This window comes from Prionailurus bengalensis, chromosome C1 (genome assembly GCF_016509475.1).
Source record: "Prionailurus bengalensis isolate Pbe53 chromosome C1, Fcat_Pben_1.1_paternal_pri, whole genome shotgun sequence".
Lineage (NCBI taxonomy): Eukaryota > Metazoa > Chordata > Mammalia > Carnivora > Felidae > Prionailurus > Prionailurus bengalensis.
This window is the reverse complement of record NC_057345.1, coordinates 34,797,931-34,820,591: the sequence shown is the minus strand read 5'-3', so window position 1 is coordinate 34,820,591 and position 22,661 is coordinate 34,797,931. Positions and strand designations below refer to the sequence as shown.

Genomic DNA, 22,661 nt, shown 5'->3' with positions numbered 1-22,661 from the left:
GCCCCTTACGTTCGTGAAGCTGAAGGAAGTTTTGATTTGGTTGAAAAAATCTCATTCCTTTTTATGGCCTGGACATAATTGGCTCTTTTCTATTGGCCATCGGTGATGTCATTCCGACCCTCATAAAGAAGGGGAAATCACACCTGTGGACTCGGTGCATAAAATTTCATTGGGCAACAGTAATAAGCATGGCCAGATGATGTTTGGGCAGTTGAGGAGCTCTGTGCCCAGTGATTCCAGCTGCATGGAGACCTGGGCACCATAAACCTGCCTGCACGTTCATGCCCGCAGGCTAGTCCAGGGCCCACTGCCAGTGGCTCTTTTCCTGGGATCAGTATCTGGTGGGAACTCAGTATTCAGACCCTTTGTGCCAGGGGGACTTTTGCCCTTTTACTTTCCAAATTAGTGGAACCATGTACCCACTGGTACCCACTGATCCTAGCCTTAGGCTCCTAAGAACCTTGGACCCAGGTGTGACCTTGAGCAGTAACCACCATGCTGTCTGCCTCTCTAAAGCCCCAAACCTTGCCTTTCCAGGGACTGTAAAGAACTCTGAGCGCATGTGCATGACTGATGCCTTGTACAGTCAGAAGGCTGAGATCCCATTTCTAGTTCTCCCTTGGCTTGTTGTGTGATCGAGCAAATCCTTTTCTTCTTTGGACATTAGTTTCCTATTTTATGTAGGAGATGGCTACTACTCTGACCTACCTTTCTCACAGGGTTTCTCTTGGTGTTCTCTAAGCTGGGTAGGGTTCTGTCTTAGAAATGTGTAGCTGTCTTCCCGTGAAACTCCCATCTGGAATTTCAAGTTCTGGCATATGGCTCTGTGGCTCTGTGAAGATGGGCCTGGACCTGCTACATTTCTACTGCTCATGTCCTGGAGTCACAGGGCTAGGACCACCCACAGACTGGAGGACTCAACAACCTGAATGCCTGTGAGTCTGCAAACTTTATGTGTATCTGCAAGTGACTAGAGCCTGGGTGAGAATTATAGTCCCATCCTCCTCTGCTTCAGTCAGCCATGGGATACAGATAGCACTCAGGGTTGCTGCTGAGCCATATCTGAGGCTGACTATCCAGCCTGACAGTCTGTCTAGTCTGTCTTAGATGTAGCCCCTCTGGTACAGATCCTCCCCCTAGAAGATCAGGCAAGATCCTACTGTGCTAGACCCTTCCTACCTGGGTAGAAATGTCTACCTTTGAAATCTTGCTGAAGAGGGAGCCTCCTCACCCTGCTGCCAGGGCTAGCCCAGCCAATAGGACTCCTGATCCATGTCATCTAAAAGAATGGGGACACTGGGAATGGCTAAGGGTGAATATGATAGGTGGCCCGATTCTTGCTTTTTCCTGGCCAGACCTCTTGACCTGTTCCTTTGCAGATTCTGCTGCTTCTGGTTGCCCCCTTCACTCACAGGCCTTAATGTGATTTTTCAAAAATAGCTGAGCTCAGCAAGCATTTTCACAAATAAAAAGATAATAACAAGAACACAAAAGAAAAATTGAAGGAAATTAGAAAGTTATCCAAACAATATAGTTCTCCTTAGGCAACCACATTTTAGCTCCTAAGGCTATCTTTCATCTTTCAAAAAACCTTGCTGGGGCACCTGGGTGGCTCAGTCAGTTGGGCATCCGACTTCGGCTTGGGTCATGATCTCGTGGTCTGTGAATTCAAGCCCCGCATCAGGCTCTGTGCTGACAGTTCAGAGCCTGGAGCCTGCTTCAAATTCTGTGTCTCCCTCTCTCTCTGACCGTCCCCCACTCATGTTTGGTCTCTCTCTCTCTCTCTCAAAAATAAACAAACATTAAAAAATTTTAGAATTGAGGGAGTCCAAAATTAGAGCTGGCTGCTGCGTGTAGTGGGTTCCATGTGTGTGACAATGGTCTTGATTTCCATTTTAGCTCAGTAGAACTTATGAGACATTAATCTGGGCCATCTCCCACCATACTCTTCCCTGCTCTCTCATCTACTCTCATGGCTTTAATTTCACTTAAATTACATTAATGATTCAGCAATTTATATCTCCAATCCAGACCTCTCCTCAAAGTGGATATCCAGCTGCCCCTTTAGATGTCATCCTACTGCCACATGTTTCCTAAACACTTTGAACTCAGTAGATATTGAGTGCTTGCCATGTGCCATGCATGTATGTAAAACTGCATTTCCAAACTTGTGCCTCCTTCTGTGGTATTTGGAGGTGAAGTAGTAAGCAGTCACTGTGATTTAGGCAGAGAATTTAAAAACAGTAATAAAAATGATGATTAAATACTGGTCTGCTCTGGGTGTCAGATATCCTCTCTATGCCCCTGCCTCGTTCTTTGTGTCTGATTCTGAGTAGAATGAAACCAGCCAAGCCATAAGCCTTTGAATTGGGCTCTACCACTTCTCATTGGGCCTTGCATCCCACTTGATGGCCAAGGCCTCCTTTACGTCTCTTCTATCTGTTCCTTGCTTGTTACCTCTACAGCTGTTGTCTAGTCTCTGAGTTACTACCCAGCTTTTTTAGTGTATTGTTTTTGCTGGCCCCAGAAAAATCTATGTAAATCACAACTATTCAGAGCCTCTCTATTGCCTATGGCCAAGCTTAGCAAGAAAGTTCTGTGATCTTTCCCAGCTAATATTTTTGGTATCTTCCTCCATCTTTTCATGTACCCTAGTGCTCCAACTTAAGGCTGTTTAGTCTATTTCTTTTATTGTCCATTCCATTGAACAAATTGTGAGCCCCTTATAGGCAGTGGCTAAGTCTTAACTTTTTGAGCTTTAAGTGCCTGTTTATTATTAAACATCAGTAAATGGTTGAATGGATTTATGTGGGTAAACATTATATCTAGAGGGAAAGACCATTTATAAATTATAATTTAAAGAAAAAATAACAGGCTCTTGGTTTAAATTCTGAGCTCTTATCCTTTTGCATGGTTTGCTCTATCTGCAGAAAGCCTATTGCTAGAGACTTAAGGGTGAACTGAAGCCCCTGTCTAGCCAGCTCCACGTGTTCCTTTTCTCTCTCCTCTTGTCTTATATCCCTGCCTCTCTGTTGTAACAAAACAGCTACACACTGGTGCATTGGAAAGAACATAGGCTTTGGGGTGAGACAGACCTGGGTTCGTTTCTTGGCACTGTCATTTTTTAGCTTTGGGACCTTAGGTAACCCCTCTGAATCTCATTTTCTCATCTGTAAAATGTAGGCAACAATAACTACCTCATAACGTCGTTCTGAAGAATCATGTGAAACTGTAAGTAAGATCCTTAGCATATTGTAGGCCATCAGAAAATAGTAGCTGCTTGTATTTTGTATAGAGTCTCCCAAGTTTTCACATTTAGATCTGGAGCCCAGTGTCTAGGGTGCTAGAGGTGGGGAGCCTTTCTTGAGCAGGGTAGGACCCGTGACTAATGGGGTAGCCTTCTGAGGTCTATTTGCATCTCCTAGATTCAGACTCCATGCCTGGGACAATGGGTGTGCCCAACTTGTTCTCTTTTCCCTTTCTTGTAGGCTCCCAGGTCAGTGCCAGTACTTGGGCTTGCCAGTGGCGGACTACTTCAAGCAGTGGATTAATCTGAAAAAGGTACTGTGTCTGAGCCCCACTCTGGTGCTTCCTCTGGGTTTCCTGTGCATCAGATCCTGTCCCCTCTTGCTTTCTTTACACATCTCTATTCTTCTCTTTTTGTTGTCATCGCTTTCCTTTTCTTTCTGTTCTTCTCTTTTCTCAACGTCCTTCCTTCCTCTTCCCTAGTTAATATGCACTGTAAGGTTGTGGCCCTTTCTGGGAGTGGGGAGTTCCTTGGGGACCAGGCCGAGGGGTAGAGTATGATACTGCCCTATGTGGTGTCATCCAGGTATGCAGAGAAGTCCCAGTGAAGGGAATTTTCCAGATTCTTGCTCAAAACTAAATCACTGAGATGAGCTACATTTCCTTTAGGAGAGATGTGGCACTAGCTAAGCCTTTGGGAAAGTATACTTATTTGATGTGGTCATGAGTGTGGTCTCTGACCCTCCTGAGTGGCCCTGGTATCTCCATGTGGTTGGGAGGTAGAGTTGGTTCAGGCTGGCTGTGGTCCTGCCTAGCCCCGGCAGAACCTTGGTCATGTGAGAAGGACTGTGCACAATAGAGCCCAGTTCCCTTTGAATTTGAGGAAGGAGACTGACACTAATACAACACCAAGTATCTGGGGAGTGGGTGCTGGGGCTGTGGGCTGGGAGAAACCCTGTGTAGCTATGAAGTTGGGGCCTGGCAGAGGTTGAATTACCCAGAAAACTACTTTCCTAGTGTGTGCTACACTAGGTAAGCAGAAGAAAGAAGGTACAGGAATAGACTCCCAAGATCTCTGCTCTGTTGGCATCCTTTCTCCAGGAGGCCCAGTCCACTAGGGAAACTCACACCCATAAATCCTTCTGATGTAAGGACAACAGCCCTGAACGCCTCAGGGACCCCATGTTGCTAGTTAGCTTAGTGACTCCCAGGAAATCAGAGAAGAGAGAACACACCAGAGATCAGAGTAGTGGCTCCCAGGGGGCCTTAGAGAAGAGAGAAGCCAGTGAAGGGTAAAACTAGGTATTGTCAGGATTTGGGTCTTGAACTGGGTGTTCAAGGAAGGTGGAATATGGGTCTGAAGAGAAGACTTTCCAGCAGGAGGAACAGCATTCTTTTGGTGTGTGTATGGGCTGGAGCTAAGTGAGCATGTGGAGGAACAGTAGAAGAGAATGACCTTGGACTTAGTTCCATAGGTCTCAGGGCAGCCATTCTTTGTGGCAACATTGTGAACTCCTTTGCTTTCCCCTGGTACTCAGGTCCTTCACACCTGGTCCTTGGCTTGTTTGTATTTTGACACTTACCCACCTCTCCAGCTGATCTCTCTTGGGCCTGAGCAGCAGCTACTTACTAACTTCCATCTTTGGCTGAGGGGACCAGGCTCTGTCCTACCTTCAGGTCTTGGCCTGTGGCCTTATCTTTGTCTGAAGTGCCCCCTAGTCATTTTCATTGGGCACATTCCCTCTTCTTGAAGATTCAGCTCAGGTATCACCTCTTGTGGGAAGCTCAGCAGTCAGTCTTTTATCTTGAGACTCCTTGACCCTTTGGATACCTGTGATCTTTGAGTGTTGAAACTGAGTCCAAATATGTTTCCTTGTAGACATGTCCATCTGGAGCGTAGAGACTGAGGCTGGCTCCTTTCTGTGTCTGCAGTAGCCAGGTCAGTGGTGGGTACAGAGTATGTGCTCAGTGAATAGTTGCTGGCTGACTGACTGATCTTTGAGAGCTGGCTCCACAGAGGCCCTCTCATGCAGGGCTTGGCGGGCTATGCATGAAGGTGTGGCTAGGCCTGTGCTCCTGAAGATAGCATGCCAGCTGTCAGAGTGCATCTGAGGCTGCTTGCTGGCCTCAGCAAATGCAATGTGAAGGCCCGGCCAGGCGAGGCAGGCGCTGACCTGAACAATTGCTCTGTGAAGTTCACTAGACTTTTTGGTGTCTGGATAGCTCCCTGCCTCCAGGTTCCTTGGCAGAGAGGCAGGAAAACAGCCGACCCGTGTGTTAACATTGCCACTCAGGGCCACCTTGATGCTGCTGGGGTTGGAGGCAGGCTGTCCTGAGCCTGTTCCACTTGGTTCTCTGCCAGACTGTGCTGAGCCATAGAGGGGGGAAATGGGTACAAGTGGAAACTGGACTCCATTCCCAGTTGGCCTTGTGATTGCTTCTTGGTAGGTCAACTGAGCAGGTCTAGGAAAAATAAGAGTGGCATGAGGAGAGTGGCAGTAGAGGGGTCTAACCCCTTCTTCTCAGTCCTCTAGCCATATCATGTTCCAGCTGTGCCACAGGATCCAGCAGGAAAGATGACTTAATTACAAACTCTGGGCCAGTCCTTGTGAGCAGCCATTCAGGACAGAGAGGCTGTAGGTCTGACCTTTATACTACATGAGTTAGTACAGGCCACACAAAGATTCCTGCTCCCTTAAAAAGAGTAACAATAAGAGTAAACCAGAGAGGGGATTGCCAGGGTTGCATGGGCACTGTGCAGTGTATTATTCTATGCTTTCTTTCCCCCTGTGTGACCCAGGCCCTGGCTGTCTACAGGGTCCTCTCCTGTACTTGATCTTACTCTTTCCTCCCTACTTTCCTTCCTTCCCCTCTCCGGCTTAACTCCAATAGTGGAACTTTGCTCATGGAAAAAGTAAGGACGGTCTTGGTCACCAAGACTTGCCCAGTGAGTCTGGGCTACATTTCCTTTAGGAGAGATGTGGCGCTAGCTAAGCCTTTGGGAAAGTATACTTTGGGACTGAATTCACTATCCCCATTTCCGAAGGCCTCTCCTGTCCAGAAATGGTGTGCATTGCATCAGGAAAGAACAGTTTTTCAGCAGCCAGGTTTCCACATCTCCCTCCTCCACCTACTTCCCCTGTAGCAGAGTGGAGCAAGCCAATGTTTGCTGACATTTGGAGTGTCATTGAATGATCTTATACTCTTATTGAACTGTCAGCTTAGAGAAGACTTGGGGCCCTGCTCCCAGCTCCCTCCAGGAGGTCATAGCTGTCACTGAGGAGCCAGAAGAATACACACACACATACACACACACGCATGCACGCATGCATAAACATACACATGTTTACTCATGTGAATGAATATACCCAAGCAGGCATACCCAAAATTGTATGTATGTTTCCATTCATACAAATGGGTGTGTATATATATTCACATAGTCACCTTCAGCCATACATGGCAATATACACAGGTACAGATACACTTATACATTCCTATTCATAAAGCATTAAGACACATGCATATGTATATATAAACATACCCATCTTCATCAGTAAACACATATTCTTGAGTGCCCTCTGTGTTCTAGGTACTGTACCAGGCCTGGAGGTGTAACAGAAAAGATGGATATTAAATAATTCTAATTGTGTTGTAAGTCCTGAATCGTGTTATCATTTGATAAGGGGGCCTGATTTAGGGGGTCACAGTCAGAGAATGGTTTCCTGAGGAAGGGTGTCTCAGCTGAGATCTGAAGGATGAGTAGGAATTAGCTAAGCATGTGGCAAGGCCCTGAGATAAGGAGAAGCCTGGCAGCGTCATGGGACTAGAATGTAAGTGCCATGAGAATGGAGAATTTTTGTCTCCTCTGTTCACTGTTCTGTCCTGATCACTTTTTTTCAACATTTATTTATTTTTGGGACAGAGAGAGACAGAGCATGAACGGGGGAGGGGCAGAGAGAGAGGGAGACACAGAATCGGAAACAGGCTCCAGGCTCTGAGCCATCAGCCCAGAGCCCGACGCGGGGCTCCAACTCCCGGACTGCGAGATCGTGACCTGGCTGAAGTCGGACGCTTAACCGACTGCGCCACCCAGGCGCCCCTCCTGATCACTTTTTTTAATGTTTATTTATTTATTTTGAGAGAGAGAGAGAGAGTGCACGCAATGGTGGTGGGTCAGAGAGAGAATCCCAACAGGCTCTGTGCTATCAGCACAGTGCCCAACATAGGGCTCGAACCCACAAACTGTGAGATCATGACCTGAGCTGAAGTCAGGAGTCGGATGCTTAACCGACTGAGCCACTCAGGCACCCCTGTCCTCATCACTTTGAAAAGTTCCTGGCACACAGTAGATGTTTAGTCATTATTTGTTGAATGAATGAGAGTCTGGAGCATAGTGAGTGTGAGGAAGAGAGGAGAGTTGCATGGGATGAAACTAGAGGAGGAGGCAGGGGCTTGTAGGTCACACTTTAGATTTTGATCCTTATCCTTAGGGTAATGGGAAACTATTAAAGGACACTAAACATAAGAAAGGTATCATCTGATTTGCATTTTGAAAAAGCTCTTTCTGGATACAGTATAGAGAGCGCTAAGAGTTGATACGGGGGGATCAGTACTGGTTTCTCTTAATGGGGTTATAGTTGGCATGTTAGGATGGCAAATCATTGTATGGGCAACATTGCTGAACTTGTAGCATCTCTGTTCCCCCAGTTCACTGAATGCTAGTAGTGCCTTTCACCAAGTCATTGTGATAACCAAAAACATTCCCTCCCTGCCATGTACACATACATTTCCAGGGGCCTAGACAGGGGTGGGAATGGGGAGGCACTGTCCGCTAGTTGAGAACCACAGAATTAGACCATTGCTATATAGTCCAGGTGAAAGTTGATAATTATTGGGATTAAACTTACAGCAGTGGAAATGTAGAGACATGGATTGATTTTACAGTGTTAAATGGTATAGTCAGTTCTGCTATAGTGCAACATAGACCTTTTTAAGAATCACCATGCTATGAAAAGTTGTAAGAAAAAGTTGCAATAAAAATGGGGTTAGGAGCATAATACTCAGAAACTTCATCAGTGACATATGAAAAAGATAGGAATCTAAAAAAAATGGTAGCATAATTTTACACATGTTAAATGGTTAAGAAATACATAAATACTACAATAAATATGGCACTCTACCTTGAAAAAACCCTGAGGTTTGCTTGGCAGTGGGCGTGAGAAAGGTTGCAACTTGGGAGTTATTATGAAGTGGTGGAAAGAGAGTTCTCTGGAATCAGTTGGAAAGTTGTAGCCAGATGGATGCAGTGTATAATACATGTGGCAATCTAGGAAGCTGCTATCTGTTTGAAGTGTAAGCATGTGTATATTTTGCATATTCTTACACAGCTCTCTTTAGGTGGGTATACTTTCCTGTGTTTATCTTTATAGCTTATGGACAAAATCACACATAAACAAATGCAAAATTTGCATTATGCTCAACTGTTTACTAATACATTGCATTGGAGTGAATTTGCTCTTTCAAAACCAGTATTATAGCAAAACTGACTATACAGTAGATACAAAATGGTGATTGATTGGCTGTGAAGGTTGATGATGGAGGAGGAAACCACAGTGACTCTAAGGTTTATGATTTGAGGAACTGGATGAATTGGAATGAATGTACTGATGTCATGGAAGAAGGAGAAGTTTATAGATTAAAAGAGAAGATGAATTGGGACATGCAGAGTTTAGATGCTTTTCAGACATTCTTGTGAAGCTGTTGAGGAGGTAGTTGAATATAAAGATATGGGATTCAGGGATAAGGTCTGGCTAAGAGGTACAGATTCAGGGGATCTCTTGGTGGATGAGTGATCATTGAAGCCATGGGAGTGGAGTATAGAGGGTGAGAAGAGAGAAAAGCCAAGAATGAGCACTGAGAGATACCTACACTTGATAGATAGAGGAGGAAGAATCAGACATAGAGAAGAAGGAGTGGTCACCGATAGCAGTGGTAAAAGTTCTTGTTTATTGATCGCATCTTGTGTGCTAGACCTGTATTGTCCGGTATAATTGCCACATTTTTCATTTTATTTCAGTTTCATTAACTTAAATGTAACTACACTTTCTTGAAGTACTTTGAAGTATATTTAGAACAACCTGGGTTGGTGAACTTACGTTTTCAGCTGTTAACTGTTTAAAATCTAAATACAGATCTAGTATTTCTGATGATGATTTAGCATTTGAATTGAGATGTATTGTAAGTGTCAATTGCACACTTAAATACACAACAGTTCATTAATTTTTATACTGATTACTTGTTGAAATGATTATCTGTTATTTGCATATCTCTATTTTTCACGTTTAAGGTTGAGAAAACAGGCACGTAGTGTTGATGAAACTTGCTCCGTGTCCCACGACATGGCAGAGGTAGAACTTAAATTTAGTTTTGCTTGACTCTTTGTGCTAAGGAGAGTAAACAGGGTAAAAAGGAGAGAGTAAAGAGTGATAGAGAAGAGGTAGACCAGGAGAGTGTGGTGCCACAGAAACCACAGAAAGAAAGAGTTTTCAGGACAAGGGGACTGGGCATCTCTCAGAGAGCCGCATAACAGAAAGACTGAAATACAAGCACCAGACTGAGACACAAGGACCTTGGTGACCTTGGTGAAAACGCTTGATGGTGTAAGAGGGACAGGAGCCAAATTGGAGTGAATTGGGGAGTAAATGAGGTGACAGAGAAATTTTAACCTTTTTAGAAATGTGGCTTTGAAGGAGAGAGAAAGGACAAGCACCATGAGGGGGCAAGTGTGGGGTTGAGGCAGGTGGCACGTTTTAAGATGGGAGACATGTGCTTGTTTGTAGGCACTCTTAGAGAGGAAAGTTTGAAAATACAGGAGTGAGAGATGTTGAGAGAAGATGGGATGGAGAAAACGATGGTATGGAAACTGGCTGTCTGCAGGAGGAAGGACCCCCTTGTCTTGTGAGGGGGAAGGAGAAGATGGATGCGGTAGATGCAGAAGGTTGGCAGATTTGATGGCAAGTTGAAGTAGTTCCCATCTGATGGCTTTTATTTTTCTCTGTGAAGTAGATGAGTCATTTGCTGGTAACTAATAACAGAGGACTGGGAAGGTTTGTAGAAAGTCAGAAGGATTGCTGTAGTTTTAGTAAAGGAAAGAAGTGTGAGCCGACTTGAGAAGTATAGTAGGATTTCTAGGCAGTGTTGAGAGTCCCATCTAGGTTGATGGCATTAATTCCTAGTGGAACCACTCCGTTCAGTTGTAGGACTTTTCTTTAGCAGAGCTCCGCTGCCTGTCTGTAGGGATGCCGAGAGCATACATTTAGATTCATCCGGGGTGGAGACTTTCCCAAGAAGTGTGATGAAAGGAACAAAGGAGTTGTTGAAGATACTGCCAGGATGAACTATGATATCTCAGCTGGATGCCGAGGAAAGAGAAAATAGCAGGGGGCCTGACGGATATGGAAAAAGTAGCTGGGTCCCTGTACGACGACGAGGAAAGGTGTATCAGGTGTAGTCGAGCATGCCACATGGAAAGATAAGAGATTATGATTAGAGTAGGCTATCTGAATTGGTGATTTCAGAGATGGGGCAGTTCTTGGTGTTGGCAGGTTCCAAGGTGTGCCCGTGGGAGTGAGTAGCTAAGATTGGGTGGAGGAAAATGTTAGTGCAAATAAGAGGTCAAGAAATGGATAACTCAGATGAGACTTCCATAAGGAAGTGAGTATGTGTATGCACACATGCACGCATAATGTGTACATTCTCACTGCATATGCATGGACACATAGGGATAAGTATATATACAAATATATGCCTCCACGTATACATATATAGTTCATGCGCATTCAGACCAAACCACGCAAGTGCATGCATATACAGTCACATTTGGTCTGGAATTCCCCCCGGGCCTGTTCAGGTGGGCTTTTGGGAAAGCAGGCAGACAGTCTTAGGAGGATTCTGAGTCAGTCCTGGCAGACAGGGCTCAGCCAGTCATGCTCAGAAGTTGTAGGGAGGGGTCACCTAGAATTTAACAGACCCGGATATACCAGGTATGGTGCTTGCTGCTCTACTTTTCCTCTGCCATCTGTGCTATCTACCTGGTTGTAATTTCTGGGTGCTCTGAAGAGGATGGGGTGGGGACCAGCTGTGAAAGAGAGAATAAGGAGGAGGAGACCTTCTTGGATCCCTCCAAAAAGGAGAAGCATTCCTCCAAGAAGCCTTTCTGTCTCCCCCACCCCCCTCCCCTGAGAGCAGACAGCAGGAAAAACTGCTGAAGGGAAGGTTGGTGTCTACGATTGAGTGCGACTTTTCCTGACCTTGGAGCATTCAGAGTCCCAATCAGTGCAGTAATAAATTAAGGGCTTATGGAGGAATAAATTCTTGGCCTTAATGAAGTTCTTTGCTGGGGGCCATAGGCAGGTCAGCGGGTCGGGATGATGCAGATTGGAGGCTCCAGCGAGTGGGCTCAGTCAGCTGGGAAGCCATCAGGAGTGAACAGATCTGAAAGTCTGTTGGTCAGGTCACTATTTTGGAGTCAAGGGGATAAAGCTGGTCAAGTTATAGGCAGCTTGACAGAGGCTAGGACTCTTTATGGAATGGTGGCTACATGGTGCCAGCTGCAGAACCCCTCCATTGGGGCTATTCAGAAGCTAATTTGCAAAAAACAAGAACAGAAAACCCCCGAAAACCAAGAGAGGGGTGTGGAGGTCTGGAGTCCCTACAAGGTGTTTGTTTTTATTTTGGAGGGCGAGAGGGCTATAACAAGACACATGCTTCCGGACCAGTAATGGTCAGAAGCAGACAGACCATGGCCAGGTCTTTGGCATCATCCAAAGTACAGAGCATTGTCCATGGGACAATTATGGGCCGCTATCCTAGTGGGAGAGCCCCCTCTCAGCCAGGTAGATCAGGGCCTCTAGCTGTCTTTGGGAAGAAATATGTGTACAGAGGACAGGACACAGAGCACCAGGTATAAATGAGGGAGAGGTGAGGACACAAGCATGGGACAAAGAGAGGTGAGTGGGAGAGCAGCCTGGAGTGCTTGCTGCTGGATTTGATGCTCAGGTCCCGGAGGGGCTGGTCTTGGGGGCTAGAGGCACATGGATTGTAGAGCCAAAACTAGAACCCAGGCCTCAAGACTTCACATCCTGAACTCTTTCTCCTTTCTTCCTGCCCTCTGCAACATCTGCCCTTGGGAATGAGCTCTTGGGATATAGTTAGGGTAGCAGGGGGAATAGTGCTGTATTTGGAATCAGGGGCAGCTGGAGCTAGAGAGAATGTCTCCTTTCTTATCTCCCTGCCCCCCATGGTGTAGTGCCCTGCCTGGCTTTTCCTTTAAATATGTCTTACAGCTGTCTGAACTCTGAAATTTCTTTCACTCCTTCCCTCGCCTTGTTAACATGTGTTGCCTTTGGGGTAATCAGGGAAAAAATATTATGTCCTTTTACAATTACCGGGTTTTGGAATATTAAAATGTCTCGCTGCATCGGCACTGTTATTTTGATTGGTATTCTAACCTTTGACTAGCCCATAAAGCGCGCCGCTCCTGAAGCCAATATTGCAGGACTGAAATTTAATTCCGAAATGATTCCAGATAATAGGGAGACAGATAATATATGCATGAAGGATATTATGTTTGGACTAACTGCAGCAGGGCCAGGGCTGGGGAGCTGAATAATAGCCCAGAGTGAGTTATAATCTGTGGGACAGAAATGCCTTACTGTCAGGGCCAGGAGAGGAACTCTTAAATCAAAGGCACAGGAAAGGGTGGGATTGCAGTGTGCTTGTTTTGACAGGAAGAGCACTGGAGCCAAGTGGGTAGGTATGGAAGGCTGTGGCCCATCCCTTCTCTTGAGCAAAGTACCCAAGGCCCTGGATGAAGTATCTCACTGCAGCATCCCTATCTTTGTATCTCCTGTCCCTCTAACATTCTGGCCATATCAAACTTCTTGCCATTCTTCCAGTATACTCTTCAGAGGGACTGTTTCGCTTCCCTTTGCTCATTCTGTTGCCTTTGCTTACATTGCCTTCCCCCCCTTTTTTTGGTGTGTTGGGAAAACTCCTGTTCATCCTTCAAAACCCTCTTCTGTGAAGGCTTCTCTGACGTTCTCCCACCCCTGGTAGAAATAGTCAATCACCTTTGTATGGTTTCAGTACTTTTTATAATGAGTGTATCACATCCACTTGTAATTATCTGCTTCCATGTTTGTATTTCCTGCTAGAGTGAACTCTTTGGGGTCTACATGGCATCTATCTCTGTATTTTGAGTACTCAGCACTGGACTTGGTACATACTAGGTATCAACAAGAACTAACTGAACTCACACTGAATGCAGGGCTGGACTAATGCGCTCCAGAGTCCAGATGCCTATTCCCCTGCCAGATTTCTCAAACAAATAGGCTTAAGGAAGTTAAGTAACTCGCCCAAGGGCACGTAGCCAGGAAGAGGTAAAGCTAGGATTTGAACCCTACTAGGAGTATTCTTTTCCCCAGACCATATATCTTAGGCAGGTGGGCAGTGAAGGAGTTGGAGGCCAGGATTGGAAAGACAGAAACCCACTAACCTGACTCCTTCCTTTCATAGCTCAGGACTTGAGCCCTCTTTGCTAGAGATGGCATGGGTTCTTAACATTCATGTGTCACAAGTCCTGGGGTATTGTGCCTCCTGTTACTGCTAATGACCTTTGGACAATTATTCCACACAAAGACACTTCTCTACTGTGCATTTGTAACTAAGGATCAGGAAAGTACCTTAAGAAAGGTGCCTACTTGTGGTTTTGGAGAGCTCTTAGGGAGGTAGGCAGGCAGAGTACATGGAGCTCTTAGTTATGTCAGAAAACTTCACAGACATTCCCTTCCCCCTTCAGCACTTGGTGGAACTTGGGTTTGGGTGTTTAGAGATAAGATAAGGGAAGTACATAATAAAAAAGCTACAGTGAATTTGGTTGGCTTTCAAGTGGATTTGTATTTTGTTAATTACAACACTATCTGCATAAACCTGCGTAAATTAGTGGTATGGCTATATGTGAGCTATGCCCTTCACTTAGTCTTCAGGTGGTGCTTGGTGTGTACTCCGGCCCCTGGGGATGTAGCTCATAGGCTGGAGACCGTTAATGCAAGAGAGAGAACTTTAGAACCAGACGAGTCTGGCTCAAACTTCTAACATTGCTACCAACTAGCTGTGTGACCTGGAGCAAACTCCTTAACCTCTCTGAACCTACAAAAGATCTGACTAATACCTGACACACAGAATGTAGACTCTGGAGTCCAGGAGGCATGATTTAGAATCTTGACTGCATTTAACTGGCTGTGGGGTTTTGGGAAAGTTACTTCTTTCAACTTCAGTATCATTCTTTGTAGAAGAGGAAAAACAGTACCCATTCTTAGAGTTGTCTTGGGCCTCTGCTCTTCCCCTGTCCTCCTACTGACCACCAGGACTGATGTGACTAGGCTATAGGGGTGAAGGAGAGAGGAGTGCAAGGTAGATATAGAAGACTTTGTGTGTAGGAGCTAGGAAAAAGAGGCTCCCCCGGCAGAATTTGCGTGAGCACCAGCGAGGAAGAGCCTCATGCCGTCTGTGGACTAGCTTACCCTTAGTGTGAAGGTAGTGAGCAGAGTTGACTATCTCATGTTCTTGACTCCAGCTGCCATCAGCATGGCTGCTGTCCAGTGGAGGGCAAAGTCACACTTACCTTCAGACAGTTCTTGGCTCTGTATGACCTTAGACAAGCTACTTGCTTTTTCAGAACCTTGGTTTCCTCCTTTGTACAGTAGAGATAATTAATAATAATGAAGTAGTAACTGCTCTAAATGCTTTATATGAAGTCACTCACTAATTCTCAGTTCTGTGAGATAAGTAGTATTATTAGCATCTTACAGATGAGGAAACTGACATACAGACAGGTAAAGTACCTTTCACAAGGTTCAGCAGCTAGTGAGTGATGGAACAGGTACCCGAGTCTAGGCAGTAGACTCCAGATACAGTGCTCTTATTGCTCTTGTTGCCTCCAGTGCAGAGGAGGGAGGTGTATCTCCTCTGGGGTGTAGGAGAGAAAGTCAACAAAGATTTCACTGAAACATTTGACTTGGGCGGTGAAAGTTTTCAGGAGACAGGGTGGGAAGGGCACTCCAGGCGGAGGGAGCAGTATAAACAAAGGCTGGGAGGGGTGTGGCAGCTTGCTGGATTGGAGAACTGTGTACCGTAGTTTTCAGGTTTTTTAAGCTACTGATGTGGGCCCACCGTGTGTATGCCTTCTCCCAGAGAAATGAGAGCAAGCTAGCACAGTAAGGTACCATTGCCCGATGTCTAGATGGAGACAGCCTAAGCCGCCTTCTAAGAATGGGGCAGTCACTCCAGAAAACTGCCATGTTCGTGTCCATGTGAGGGAAGAAAGAACCTATGGGCCCAGGATAGCAGGGAGGGAAAGAGGGCACCATGCCTTGTAGCATTTTTGGCGCTGGGCAGTCCAACACTGCTGTGCCAGAAGACCTCCACATCCTTACGGCAAAACGTGGCAAATTGCAAATGTGAAGAATCCATTAGGTCATGTTTGTAAAGCTTTTAGAAAAGTGCTGACACTTGGTGTGTGGGTGGGTAACCTAGCACACTCTTGGCCAGGGAGCTAGCCCACCTTGTTCTGCATCCCCGGTAAGAGTGGCCACAAGGGGAAATGGAGCAGATGAAGCATTCAGCTCATGGCAGCTGGGGTCCTCAGTGAAGTTCCCTGCCACTGCTTCAAGTCGACCTCTACTCTGGAATGCTTGCAGTGTCCTTCATGGCAGGTCTTTGCAACAAGGCCCGCTGCGTGATCTGTCTGCCTCTTGCTGATTGCTGCTCAGAGTCTGCACCCTGTCAAGTGAGGCTGCCTCTTTCTCCTGGTCCCACCGTGGGCCTTCCTCTGTCTTTCTCTTGTGTCCTTGAGGAGGTGAATTCTGAGAACAAGAGAGTGTGTGAGCTCTCCTGGGTCTGTTTGGGGCTTGGATTTAAGCGTAGGCATCCTGACTATAGAGCCGGTACTCTCTTTTTTTATATTTTTTTAATGTTTATTTATTTTTGAGAGAGAGAGAGAGAGAGAGAGAGAGAGAGAGAGAAAGAGCAAAGGAGGAGCAGAGAGAGGGGGAGACACAGAATCCAAAGCAGGCTCCAGGCTCTAAGTTGTCAACACAGAGCCCGACGTGGGGCTTGAACTCAGGAACCATGAGATCATGACCTGAGCTGAAGTTGGATGTTTAATTGACTGAGCCACCCGGGCACCCCTAGAGCCTATACTCTAACCCTTGGGCTAGTTTCTAGGGCCCAGAGTAGCCCAAGGTCCACACCTCTTGGTTATTTTGTGTGGCCTGGTCTGTCCTTGTGCAGGACCACGAGCCACTTGAGAATAGGGACTAGATCTCATTCTTGAATCCACCAGAATTCCCAATCCACAGAGTCAGACGAGCAGAGGGGATGTCAGGAATAAGTAGAGGCATAGAGATACTGTGGAAGAGCTGAGGGCAGTTGGGGAGAGAGGCGAGGCGAGGGAGAGGTTGACCCGTTAACACTCAGTGTTAAGTCTGAGAGAAGTAAAGGAACCATGAGTTACTCTGCCTTCTCCCAGGCTTTTGTTTTGTTTCATTTTTTTCTTTTTGTATTTTGTTTTGTTGTTGTTGTTATTGTTACTGCTTCTCTGGACCCTGGAACCCAGAAGGAGTTACAGAAAAGGAGAGGAAAGGACAAAGAGACTTGTTTGAAGGCCGGAGTCACAGCCCTGCCTCCCTTCTCCTTCCCACATTGCCCTGCTGCCACTCTGGGAAGCAGACCTCATCTGTCAGTATCTATAATAGAGCAGCAGCATTTTGAGCCCCACTTGGTGCCAGTCTCTGTGCTAGGTGCTTTACACACTTATTACATTTCATCTTCACAGCTACTCAGCAAGGAGGGAGCTGTTGTCCCTGTTTTATGGGTGCTGAAATGGAGACTAAGAAGCTTGCTCAAGGCCACATGACCAGGATGTAAATTCAGGTTTTCTCCTTTCCTGGCTTCTTTCTTGTCACTTGTCCCATAGCAGATACCACCTGAAGGCAGTTCCTCTGGTCTGGCCTGGTTGGAGCAGGAGGCTGAGGCAAACGCATACCAGCCATTACTAGTTGTATGGTCAATGAAAATCAGTGATTGGGGAAGGATAGGGATTGGCCTCACACTCCAGGTCTCTTGGGAGTGACACCTATTTAATGGGGATCTGTCTGTGTGTGTATGAGGGTGCACCCAGGTGTAAATGGATGTCTATTTGTGTTTTAAAAAGTGTATTTCAGGAGATCCTGGGTGGCTCAGTTGGTTAAGCATCTGAGTCTTGATTTCTGCTCAGGTCATGATGTGATAGTCCTGAGATTGAGCCCCACTTTGGGCTCTGCGCTAACAGTGCAGAGCCTGCTTGGGATTCTTTCTCTCCCTCTTTCTCTCTTTCTCTCAAAATAAATAAATAAATAAACTTTAAAAAAAAAAGAAGTGTATTTCTCCATGTGGGAGCTTTCTGTGTCCACTCAGGTATTTGCACATGCCCACATCTAGGAATATGGGTAAGGGTGTATGTGGAGTCTGTGGAAATATGTACCTACCTGGAGGTGGGCAGATGAGGCCCTCATCTCCAGAGAACAGCACAGTACAACACAAAGAACCCTGAGCTGAACTTGAAGCTGGAAGATAAAAGATACGGGCTCTGGTGTTGGGTCACTTGCCTTTTCTGAGCCTTAGGTTTCCTCATCTAACAAATAAGGGAGCTGGACGAGGCCATCTCTTCTACCTTTGCCATTCTGAGAGCACTCATGGTACCTTAGGTTTCCTCTTGTTTGTTCTCAGGAGAAAATGAGACAGATGTAAGGAAGGTAAGAGAAGTTCCCCTTAAACCTTTATCTACTTTGATCTTGAGCCTTGGGACTACTCCACTATCCCATTGGGAAAAGTTAAAGGTCCGGGGAATGCAGAGCATTGCCTGGCATCAGGTCAGGAGAACTGGGGCTCAGATAATGAAGAAGGGTTTGGATAGCTGGTCCTGTCACAGTTTGGGGTGGCCTGGACTAGACTGAATGGCATTGAGGCTTTGGGCTTCTCCGTGAGAATATGGGGTGAGGCAAAACTTGTTGTCTCACTGCTTCTTTAGGCCTCTCACTATCCTAAAGGCAGGGTGAAGCACAGACCCTTCTTTTGGCCTTGAGTCCCCTCTGTTGATTTGTCAAGGCAGGTGCAGAGTGAAGGTCACCTGGAGACCAGAACAAGTAGCTGGACATATGTTCACATTCATATGGGACTGTGCTGGTTCAGCCCAGGGTCTTTGTGTTAGCTCTGTTGGCCTGCTGTCAGCTCTCTTGGGGGAAGAGTGGCTTAGGGTTGGATGCTAATTTTCCCTGGCTGATTCCTCAAAGCTGATTTGGGTGGCTCCCAGATATGGGACCTTTGGCTGTCTCAGTCTTCAGATGGAGTTATGGCCAAGGTTTTGTCTATTCCGTCCCATGAGTTAGCCGTCAGTTCCCTGAAATTTCTCAATTTGGCTGGGGTCACTAGAGAGGGAATGGGCACTGTGTGGACTCATAGTGTAGTGTCCTTAGTGCTGGTTAGGACACCTGTCTGTAGGTTGATCAGCCTGGACCTAGGCCTCAGGTAGCCAGTGACTTGTGCTCTGCCTGTACCAGGACCTCTAAATTCACATTCAACCACCAGTCACTCAATAAAGCCCTGTGCATCGGGGCATTTAGACTCCGAGATGAATCAGGTCTAGTCTACCTATACAGAGCTCCGGGTCTAGCAGGGAAGATGGGTGGGTCAAGGCAAACGGGAAAAAGTACAATAGAGGTAATTAGGTATAGTAATAGGACTTGTGTGTTTAGGTGTGTTTTTAAAAATAATTTATTTTGAATTCAACTTTGTCCTGAGTTAGAATTCACAAAAGAGAAGAGTCCCTGTAAGCATATTTTTGTGCTTATATGTCCCCTGCCTGTGTGATTTGATAAGCTCAGAGCTACTCAGATGAGCTAGTCCTGGCTGTAGCCAGGCCAGTGACTTTTTCAAGAGCCTTAAAGCAGGGCCCTCAAGAGACACTAGGCTGCCCTACTTGGTAAAGATGAGTGGTCCTTCTGGGAAGATGAGATCCAGGCTAGCTGCTTGGGAAGTGCTTATATGTCAGTGTGGATAGGTGTGCCTGTGAGTGTGCATAGGCATGAGCCTAAGTGTGCATAGGGCACCAGCCAGTGGTCTGTCTTCAGCACCATGACCAGGTCTTATGGTGCTAGACCTGGGCTTTGCACCTACTTGGCTGCTGGCAGGAGGACAGGCTGCAGGCAGATCCCAGGGCAACCCTGAGGCCTCCCAATGGTGTGTTTGCTGTGCCTAATTAACCGGCAGTTGTTTAACTATGCAAGCTGCATGCCTGCCTTTATTGCGCTGTGATTGCCGAGCTGCCTATGGGGAGTGTCATAAAAAGATATAAAATGCCCATTATCTGTCTGACGCCCTCCTCCTGGACTGTGGGTGTTTGTGTTTTATTTTATTTTTATGGCTCAAGGGAAGCTCTGCAGGAAGGAAAGGGAGGGAAGATGAGGGAGGGGAGAGGAGGCCCTACAGGAATTGGGGGCTGGGAGACTGAGGAGCCCCCTTCGTACGGTGGTCAGCCGTGAGCTGAAGGTCTCTCTTGACCAGAGGGGAGAAGTGGAAATGACAGGTCTCTGGAGCCAGGACAGGGTGCTTAGGAAGTAAGGCCCAGACCTTCCCCTCTTCATCTACCTGTACATCCTGTAGCTTGTGTTCCCACCCTACCTCTATGCTGGCCTCCTCCCTGCAGGTAGGCCCACTGCCTTGGGTGCAAGGCAATCTGCAGAGGGTTCTGTGAGCGGGCTGTGGGAATCGTCTCTCATTCCCACTCAGTTCTTCACTGGCTTTGATAACTGGAATTGCTTGCTGGCTTCCTGGAGCACCATGACTTTCTTTGGGACAAATACCTTGGATACTACCACCTGCTCCTGAAGCCCTCCACCCCTATGGCTTCAGCTCCCCTTTTCTTGCTAGTCACTACAACTTGCTCATGCCACACCTATCCAAGATTCACTTAGGGAAACCTCCTAGACCAGGAGAGGGAAGAGAATTAATTCAATTCAAACACTTGCCCTGTGCCAAACAGAACCTACATAAGTCACTGAGACAGAAATCAGAGATCAGACAGGGACCCTGCCCATCAAGAACTGGTGCTATGTAACCAGAATGCCTGCTTCACAGTAGATGTTAAATCAAGGTTTGTCAAAGGGGACTGAATTCAACGTGGTCATTCATTCCTTCATTTTCATTAGGTAAATGGTTGTTGACCACCTACTAGATAAGGCACTCCGCCAAGCACTGAGGATAAGATAGGGAGCAAAAGAAAAAAATTCCAGCCCTCATTGGTCACTCAAGTTTATTGGAAGAAAAATTGAAGGATTTAAACCCTGGCTTTGTAACTCCAAAGACCATGGCCTTTCAACTGTGGCATGTTGTTTCCCGTGCCTAAGCTGTCAAACCCCAAGCTATCCTGTACTGATTATCTAACTTCTCTACTTGAAAAATCTTGATGTCTGCTGTGTGAAATCCAAGCTCTCTAGCCTGTGTCTTGAAACCCCTGTGGGTTTTCAACTATACCAAGATAGCCTGCATGGTCACCCCCAGGCCTTATTCACGTTTTTTCCATTTACCTGGAATGCCCTTTGCTGCATTCTTGCCTAGTGAACTACATATCCTTCAAGACTTAACTCTGCGTCCTCTGTGATGACTTTGAGTTTCCCATTGGGAACTTCCTTCTCCTTCAGACACCTATATTAAGTGCCTATGTACCGTGGTAGAGCTTCCTGGCTTTGTTCACTTAGGTGGGCCTGCTGTGTGGGCTCTCTGCACTTCTATGGTAGTGTTGTTGACCTATAATTCACATATCATATAATTTACCCATTTAAAGTGTACCATTTTCAGTATTTCTTAGTATATTCCTGGGGTAATGCAACCATCATCACCATCTGAGGTTAGCACATTTTTGTCTCCCACTAAAAGAAACTCTGTTAGCAGTCGCTTCCCATTTCTCCAAAGTGCCCCAGCCCTAACCAACCGCTAATCTACTTTTGGGCTCTATAAATATGCCTATTCTTATAATCCTGTGAATTTCTTGTATGTGGTCTTTTGTGATGGGCTTCTTTCACTTCGCATCATTTCCAAGGTTCATCCATGTGGTACCATAAATCAACACTTCATTTCTTTTCATTGCTGAATAATACTCCATTGTATGGATATACCACATTTTATTTATCCACTCATTGATTGGTGGACATTTGGATTACATCCTCTTTTTGGCTGTTTGTTATGAATAATGCTGCTATGAATATTTGTGTACAAATTCACTTTACTATTTTTGCATATATTTTGTTTGTTTTACACCTGTCTGTCTTTCTGAGTAGATTGTGAGCTCCTGAGAGTAAGCGTCACTTCTATACTGTTCATTGCTATATTCCCACCACTTAGCTCGTGGTTAGCACTCAGTAAGTGTCAGTGAATGAATACATGCATGCTTTCTAATTCTCTTCCCCTTGGGATATAATAGCAAATCCCCCAAGCCACCCTGCCCCCAGTATAACTATTCATATATCTGCCACCCATGCTGAGGTGTAAGTTCATCAGTGTTCTGGACCATGCCCTTCCCATTCCACTATTGGCCTCTCTGGTGTAAGTCCTTTGCCCAACAATAACTGATCTGAGAAGCTTTCCTGAGTTGCCCCCTTGATGGCAAGTAAGGTCAGTAAGGTTTCTGGCTAACTCAACACTGAGGCAGAGACTAACTCTACCCTACCCCCCACCCCCACCCCTGCTTCCCTCTTCTCCTGAGGGACCCTGGATTGTTTTATACAAGGAGGGAAAAACTTATGCAAAGAGGGCAGAAAGGCCCTGGGGGAAATGTTGAGCTGGGTGGCTTCCTGGGTGTAGGCCAGGCTGGCTTTGTGATAGCTCCAGACGCCTAGGCATCTGAGAAGAAGAGGTTGCCCCTACCATTCCAGTTAGTAGTCCATATGAACCAGGTCTGTAAAAGAAAAGGAATTTCTAGAACCAGTAGCCTCTGAGAGATTAGTAAAACCAATATTTCTCTTTTCTTTGCACTTAGTCACCCTAATAGTTTGAGCCCATAATTAGAATTGGGCTTTATTAGGCTAATTAGGAGGTAGGAATGATGGCAGGAGGACATGTGGAGATGCATCAGGGTGGTGGGCAGTAAATCTAGGGTTTTAATAGGTTTGTTCCATAATCAGGTGGTCTGAAAGACTGACTGGGTGGCTGGGCCCCCTCCCCTCCCTTCCTTCTATTCCCATCACTCCTTGAAGTGGCCTTCACACTTTGCCGTCCTTGTCCTCGATACTGGCGGCAGCACTGGGATATGGGGGACTCAGGAG

At 46.2% G+C, this 22,661-nt stretch overlaps 1 protein-coding gene across 11 annotated transcripts in view; it reads left to right on the top strand.

The window, feature by feature from the left end:
• The window catches only part of ERI3 (ERI1 exoribonuclease family member 3), a 127,942-nt gene that overhangs the window by 62,116 nt on the left and 43,165 nt on the right, over window positions 1–22,661 (top strand). For 10 of the 11 annotated variants that reach the window (XM_043574742.1, XM_043574746.1, XM_043574744.1 and 7 more), the window contains one exon: window positions 3,489–3,561. The exons of the other annotated variant lie outside the window; for it this stretch is intronic. In XM_043574742.1, coding sequence (XP_043430677.1) covers window positions 3,489–3,561 — 73 coding nt within the window. The remainder of the gene's footprint in view (window positions 1–3,488; window positions 3,562–22,661) is intronic. 11 annotated transcript variants of the gene reach the window in all.